Raw genomic sequence first — 8,333 nt, 5'->3', positions numbered from 1 at the left:
TGTCATTTTCTAAAAAAAAAAAAGTATATGCTTTATAAACAAAAATGCGCGCCTTGCACTGCTCTGCGATGCGCGTCCATGACTTCACGTAGTACGTAATTACGTTGAAAAGGTTACGCTTGACGTAGGCGGAAGTACCGACTCAGTGTTTACAAATGTAGAGAAGGAGTACCGTTCAAAAGTTGTTGTCACATATTCAAATGTCTTTGTGTCAGCTTATCGTTTAAAATGGTCACTTCGTGTGCGTATCCTGGATGTTTGAATCTTTTGAAACCTAACTTCCGCCTCACCATATTTGGAAACACATAGCATCTCCACGACATGGTGGCAGCAACAATACTACAGCAAGAATAAAAGTTACACATTCTTTCTTTGTGTAAACATTTGGGTGGTGTTATGCAAATCTTCCAACACCGTAGATATGTGGGGGTGTGTTTGAATGAAGCGTTTTAGGAAGCCGTTTAACTTTTATAAAGAATATCTCTCTTTTGAGTTTGAGACTTTAGTCTTTGCAACTTTACGGATCTTATCTATGCACGAACAGCTTGTAACACTCGAAAGAGAAAGGAAAACTTGAAATTGCATCATATGACCCCTTTAAGTTAAAATCTATCAAATTTTTACAACTAGTGCATTGGAAGACTGTTTAAAGCTCATTTTTCTTCATTTCAGGGCCTGCGATACCCGTGGGTGTTGATGTTCAGCTTGAGAGTCTGGCCACCATCTCTGAAGTAGATATGGTAGGAGACTGACACGTGTGTTTTTAAATATGGCTTACAGATTTCAGAGTGCATCATGAATGCTTCAGTGCTATCCTGATCTTTTCCACTCTGAGATTGTGCCACAGGATTTGGATTAGGGCAAAAGCTCAAATTCAGCAACCAGTAACCTTTCCAAGCACCCTAGATGTGTTGACAAATAGCCTGTTTTTTTCTTATATAGAGGGCTCTTGGGATAGAAATGAGGCTACTGTTTAAACTGTTTATGTTAAGACGAATGGCTGATTGGATCGTATGCTACAGGACTTCACCATGACCCTATACCTGAGACATTACTGGAAGGACGAGCGACTGTCCTTTCCCAGCAACACCAACCAGAGCATGACCTTTGATGGCCGGCTGGTAAAGAAAATCTGGGTACCTGACACATTTTTTGTCCATTCCAAACGATCCTTCATCCATGACACCACCACGGAGAACGTCATGCTCCGAGTGCATCCTGATGGCAAAGTGCTCTATAGCTTGAGGTAAGTGTCACAAATTACTCACATGCACATACATTCTGATGATCTTACCTCAAAGCTCTGACAGGCTCTTATTCAGGCTTCGGTTTTCATTTTGTATTTAACAACTGACCTCTCCGAACTGCGGAAACACACACTATAATCCCCATCAAAGCTGGAGAAACAGATTGCCAGCCATCAGAAGAGTTATGTTACGTCCGGCTTTGCTGTAGATGTATGACATTGCTGGGTCTAAACCTAATCAGTGAGAGAGACTCATATATCGCTCAATAAACCAAAATATCTTGTTTTTCTATCAAACCTCTTTGATGTAAACCAGCAGTCATTTTTCTGACATTTAGGATTTCCATGTTTGCTATTACGTTTTTTTGTTGACCAAGATCTGTCATCTCTAAGAGGTGCTGATCCTAGTTTTTGCTTTAGATGAGTGAACGTGTGGATTAATATGTGGGAATCTGTGGGATTAATGCAAGCCACATGTAGATTCAGACACAAACTGGCTCATTGGTGAGTTTTAATCTCAGAAACGTCCCGCACCCAGTCTGCGGGACAGAATGAATTTATTCTTCTATGTACATGTCGATTTACAATCTATAAGTCAATCCGTTGTGTCAAGGCCATCTTCTCCCTACACCCTCTCAACCATTTCATCTAGAATCTTCCCTTTTACCCAAGGCCAGATGGCCATCTGTAGGGTTTTCAGAATTCAGAAAGTAGAAAACATTCAGAAAGTAGTCTAACCCCTAAGTTTATGTTGCAGACTTATGCTATTTTTTATTTTTCATAATGACAAAGCAAAAAAAATTTTTTAATAACTACAAATTTGTTAAAGAATAAGTATTCACCATAACAAATTGTACAGTAATTTCTGTCCTCATATTTATATCTTAAAGACACATTGAAATTGCTTGACGAGTGCAGTTGTTTTTCCTTTGTTGAAAAAATTGCCCCGTCTATTTTTTGCATATTTTTTTTCTGATCTTAAAACAAAACATATGAATGCATAAAAATGACCCTACAGAAACACAGTAAGATAAATCAATGAGATACATTTCGATACAAAAGCAAAAAAAGAAGAACATGCTCTTGAACAACAATGGTGGTTCATGTTAGTTTTCTGGACATTATTTCTGCATTATAAGTCCTTGCTTCTCTTTCAAAGCCCTGCAAGTGTTCGGGAACCACTGCTTTAGGCCAGGGGTCTCCAATCCTGCTCCTGGAGATCTACTGTCCTGCAGAGTTCATTCTTGACACAAAGTGGTCAAACCTTGAATAAAGCTAAGGGACAGTGTTTAAAAGCTGCTGCATTTGCCTACAAATCAAGATATTCACTGATCTTTACCTTTACCTCAAAGGATAGTGCAGAGTCACCCTGTTCTACATGACTACAGCATTGGCTGCATTTTCCAAATAAATGGAAAGGCTAAGGACAGGGTAATATGTTTCACATTCCTAAGTGCATCTAAAACAGCTTTTGGCATCTGATACCATTTCACGAGTTCGCCTGCCCATTCAGCCCTGCCAGGTAATGGTAAACGAACTTAGCTTGCTGTCCGCGAAGGAGGCTCGAAACCCGAGGCTCGGCTCGAGCTATAAAACCCCCTATAATGGTACAGTGTGGAGGAAAAAGAGAAGGAATTAGAGGAGGAGAAGGGAGGGGTGCCGGAAGAATTGTCACTGGAACGGAGCAATGGCTGCTGCTTATATATGGTCGTAACGATGATTGACAGGACTGGATGATTACGGTCCTCCCGAACCTGCGTTAGGAGCTTAATTTCATTCGGTCTTCCACCAGCACAGCACACACAGCCTGCAGCTGCTTCAAAAACAGTTCCACCATACCGTAAAAGAGGAATTCCAGCGAGTGGGTTCATCATGTAAGAGCTTATGGTCTGGGAAGGACAAGTCTTTCTGTTTCTTGGCCAGCTGACACGAAAGCATTGGTTATCTGGTGAATGCAGATATGGGTTTTGAAACCTTGACAGCAATGCAGACACCCTGTTCTTTATATATTGCTTCGTTCACAGCAAAATGGATGCAACAAATGTCTCGTTTATAATGGGTTTTATTGGTTTTGTGTCGTCGCTCCGGCCGGACATGGCATCACAATATGGTAACCCTTACGAAAAAGAAGTTTGGGTTTTGAAACCTTGACAGCAATGCAGACACCCTGTTCTTTATATATTGCTTCGTTCACAGCAAAATGGAGATTGTGCCTGAAACGCTGATTTTTTCTGCCATTTTTCTCCAAATTTCTCTTCAAAAGCTTCTTAGCGGTGTGTTGTCTGTGTGTTATCTCAACAACATCCAAGAGACCAGGATTGCAGTTTCCATTATTTATTTATATGCTGCAGAGTTCTCTTCGTGTCCACAGATCAGTTTTGCAACGGTTTCTATCAGAGATGCTAGATTATGAGGTGATTCATTATAGATGTATCTCTGTGTACGTGAAATAATTTTGACTTGGAAGCTGATGGTTGAGGTTAAACTGTTATAACATTTGCTAGGATATGTGTTTTCTGAATGTGTAGACAGGAACAGGAACAAATTTCAGTAACACCCTGGTTCAGTTTTCTTGTTTCAGGTTTCTCATATTTAAATGCCTCTGAAAAGATTAGTGGGTCATGTTCGTCCTCCTCAGCATGATGCTGTGAAAAAAAAATAGAAATTTCCGTAATAAGCGAGTGGCAGCCTATAATAATTTTTTTCAGTGAGTCACACACACGAAAAAGAAGTTTAGTCAAGTGTGCTATTAGTATACTTCTTTTAAACTAAAAATAGGAAAGTATACTTTTAGTCTACTTTTTATGTACTTCTCAGAAATGGGCTTTATGTACTTCTCAGAAATATACTTAAAATTACATTTAAGTATACTTGACTTATACTTGAAAATATATTTGAGCTACTGTATACTTGTGCTCCTAGAATCCTAGAAACACAAGTGAAGAAGAAACCGAAACAACAGATCCACATGTAATCTAACACGATCATCAGACATAAAACAGCATCAAAACTGTGTAACGTAATGAAATAAAATGTCGACCAATGAAGAGGTACTAATGACTGTCAAGCTTTGGGGTGTTGATCGACTTTATCTACGTTTTGATTATCATTCTGAATCCAATTCATAGTCTTTTTTCAGCTTTTTGTTCAAAATGTTGTTTATTTCTTTATTTTTTATTTATGAAACTTATCCACATTCAAGTGTTTAAAAAAAGAATGCATGAAGCTAGAATAAAATGTTTTTGTTTACAAGCAGATACCCTGTTCTTTTGATGTTTTGTATGTTCAGATATTCATATAACAAAATATATACTTAATACCTAAATAGGGACATAGTAGTATACTTGAAGTATGATGTAAAGTTCACTTAAAGAAAACTTACGAGTATACTTATAAAACTACTAAACTAGTAGTTTACTGAGACTATACTTCAAAGTGTACTAAAATGCAGTATTTAATTAGTAAACTATCAGTGTACCTATAAGTTCACTTTTACTATAGTTGCAGTACAAGCTAAAAATATAGATGTAAACTAGTTGTGTACTCAAAGTTTACTACTGTTATACTTAAAGTATACTTAAAAGTATACTTTATATACTAGAAAGTTGGCCAATTTAGTCCCACGGAGTATTGAAATAGTACACTTACAAGTATACTAGTACACCGATATTTGTATACTTACTACATAAAATATACTTAAAAATATACTTGAACTTTACTTAAGTATACTTAATAAAATAAACTTGAAGCTTGCTTTTCAGACCGATGAGCTTTGTAAAAATCGACGCGTTTCAGAAAGGCGGGGCATAGAGGAGAAACAATAATGTACAGTATGTGGAAAATAATGTGTTTTTTGACATTTCATTACACCAAATACACAAAATAATGTTCTTTTTAGCAACGTCATATGACCCCTTTAAATGAGTACGGTGGCGTTCTTTACCGAAGAATATACGGGTGAGGAAAAGTGAGGAGTAGGCACAGAAAGTTGCTAAAAGGAAAAAATGGGGTAAATCCAGTGTCAGGGTGGGCGTGCAATGGGAGCTACTTCCCGGGAGCAGACAGATAAATAACGGCAAGTTGCCGATCTTTAATTTCAAACCCGCTTTTGTGGGGTTCTACTTGATGAAAGCAATTGCTGTCAAGTGCTCTTGATCATGCAGCTCCATCCAGGTGTGTGTGTCACTGATTGTGGATTTCAAGGAAAGAAATCCTTGGCTTGTGAAACGATGAATTAGCACAAATCTAATGACACAGCATTTTTTCACCAGCCTTTTATTGTGGTACAGTGGTAGCTGCGTTATTTTGTTGGGGTTATGTAGTATCTCCACCTCAATCCTGATCCTTGGCCTCAAATGGCAGTAATTAACCTAAGTTAATGTCTTTTTCTGAACCCTTTTGAGAAGACAAAATGCTTCTTGCATGTTGCATAAGACTTTTATAGTGAAATGTCCTGTGATTGGTGCTTAAATTGCGTTCAGTTTTATCCAAAACAGATATTATACTGTTAATGCCCTATTACATGCAACCTACACTGAGCCCTAGCCTAAACCTAACTAATAGCGATAAAGCAAACATGTGATAAAAACACATTTGCTAAAGCAACTATACCATTTTAGCCTGCTTCTGCAAGTCTTTGAGCTCTTATATTGTGACTCGTGTTTCATAGGACTTGTACCCGAGCACTTCACAATGTAATTGCAGTGCTGGTTGAGCTACCGAGCAAGTTTATATGGCAGAAATGCCATAAATGTGGAGCTGATTATGTGATGCAAACATCAAAATGTATTTACAAATGATGCACTATGATAGAGGTATTTAGAGGAGCCACATGAAAATAAGCCTTTGTTAATTGATGTCTGCCCCTGTAATCATAATTTGTGTAAAAAGGAATAAAAGTTGTTGCTGTTTTGCTGCCATTAGTGTTCATTTCAGCTGGAAACTGCAGTGAATTGTATGTATAGGTACAGTTTTGGAGTTTTGCAAACATGTAGGTAGAGGCATGTTTTTCCAATGAACCTATGTTGCTTGTTTGAAATAGTAGCATATTGAATACTATAGCAAAAATGCAGGATCCTACATCAGTTCAAAGCCTATTTGTTAACAAGACTCCTCCCCCTGGAAACAAATAACAGGATTATGAATGAAATAACTTACAGCCCACGTAGTATAGTCATTTTCGGTTGAAATCGCTAAAATAAAGGAGACAGTTTACATATTATGGATTTGTTCACAAGTTTTAATTACTCCAAACACATTCAACAGGGTTACAGTCACAGCGATGTGCAATATGGATCTCAGTCACTTTCCCCTGGACACCCAGACATGCTCACTGGAGATTGAGAGCTGTGAGTCTAAACACAACACAACTGATTTTCATGATTGAATCAAACAACAGTAATGTGACGTAATATTGAGTAAAGCAGGATATTCCGTATTTATTTAGTGTTTCAGTGTTTGTGAGATCATTTGTATGCTGTTATTTTATTTTCAGATGCCTATACTGATGACGACCTCATGCTGTATTGGAAGAGAGGAAACAAATCTCTGCAGACTGATGAGAAGATCTCTCTGTCTCAGTTCCTCATTCAGGAGTTTCACACCACCTCAAAACTAGCTTTCTACAGCAGCACAGGTACTGAGGATTGACTGAGGATTGACTCCAGTACAGTTAAGAGTGTCTGCAACTGATCCTTCACTAACCCCACCTTAAAACCAATACGGAACAGTTTTACATTGACCGTCATTACCATCCTCCATATTGTCTCATGTAATTTAAAGGGATAGTTCACCCAAAAATGAAATGAGAGATAGGTGGCGGTAATGCACTTATAAGTCTGCGATCCGCCCTAAAAGAAGAAGACGCGTCACGCGCCGGCTGGAGAACGCGCTCAGGACAGTTCGGACATTGCGTGAATCAGAGGTAAAAAATTATATAAATACTGCTCTGTTTCTTGCAGAGACCGATCGTTTCGTGTCTTTACACATCAATGTATCGTCACGAGCCGCAGGCTTTGATTTGGTTTTGTTTGTGTATGTTTTTTTTTACTCTCAAAGCCGTGATTCCCATTCACTTCCATTATATGACTGATTTTTTTTTACTCTCAAAGCCGTGATTCCCATTCACTTCCATTATATGACTGACAGACTGCAACGGTTTGAGTTAAAAATCTTCGTTTGTGTTCTACTGAAGAAACAAAGTCACCTACATCTTGGATGCCCTGGGGGTAAGCAGATAAACATAAAATTTTCATTTTTGGGTGAACTATCCCTTTAAGTCATGTTTCACCGTAATTCCTGACTAGCAAAGACTGTTAAAGCAGTTAATATTTAAAATTACTATTTAAAATGACTATAACTTTATGAAACTACTTAGCATTTTTGATGCAATGCAAAAAATAACCAAAATGGCAGTTAAATACAGTTCAGTTAGAGGTAAAATAAAAGTAAAATGTATATAGAAGTTATCTAGATAGAATTTATGCAGGATACATATAGTATTTTCTTTTCCCAAACCTTTAGATTAATCGGTAACGCTTTAGATTACAACGTAGTTACAGGGTAAATACAACATTTGCGGGCTGTAAATTAAAGTGGTGCTTCGTTCCCCCTTGTTCCATGTAGTTACAGGGTAAGTGGCTACAACAAATTGCCCTGAAACGATTGTTTATGCAGTAGGTCATACATATATACTTTATATAATAGGTAATGTATCAATAAACATGGTGGACTGTTTTATTTAATTCAAATATTGTTTGCAATTTACTGTAGGCCTACTGCTGGGTTAAATTAACCCAAAATGGGTTTTAAAATTAAAATCACACACAATATGACAACAGTAACAACACAGGCAACAGATAGCCTAATAAAAGATTAAAATGTATTACACCAGTTAAAAAAAAAGCAAAGCAACTTTTACGTATACAGATTAAACAGTTAAACCAAATTCTTTTGAAAAGCTTGTTTAAGAATAAATAGATTTTGTTCAATTTGTTCATGTTTTTCACCCACTGACTTAATGACTAATTGATTAACTAGTAATGACTAGTTAAACTATTATGGCCAAACCATCACGCCAATAAACACA

The 8,333-nt window shown here is 37.4% G+C and overlaps 1 protein-coding gene across 1 annotated transcript in view; it reads left to right on the top strand.

Annotated features, from left to right (window-relative positions):
- LOC107742995 (gamma-aminobutyric acid receptor subunit rho-1-like) overlaps positions 1 to 8,333 on the top strand; it is a 20,914-nt gene that overhangs the window by 4,628 nt on the left and 7,953 nt on the right. The window contains exons 5-7 of the mRNA XM_016556091.1: positions 1,023 to 1,246; positions 6,512 to 6,594; positions 6,741 to 6,881. Coding sequence (XP_016411577.1) covers positions 1,023 to 1,246; positions 6,512 to 6,594; positions 6,741 to 6,881 — 448 coding nt within the window. The remainder of the gene's footprint in view (positions 1 to 1,022; positions 1,247 to 6,511; positions 6,595 to 6,740; positions 6,882 to 8,333) is intronic.

Source organism: Sinocyclocheilus rhinocerous, unplaced genomic scaffold (assembly GCF_001515625.1).
Source record: "Sinocyclocheilus rhinocerous isolate Xijiao unplaced genomic scaffold, SAMN03320098_v1.1 scaffold617, whole genome shotgun sequence".
Lineage (NCBI taxonomy): Eukaryota > Metazoa > Chordata > Actinopteri > Cypriniformes > Cyprinidae > Sinocyclocheilus > Sinocyclocheilus rhinocerous.
Note: the sequence above shows the minus strand (reverse complement) of the source record. Positions and strands in the feature narration are given on the sequence as shown.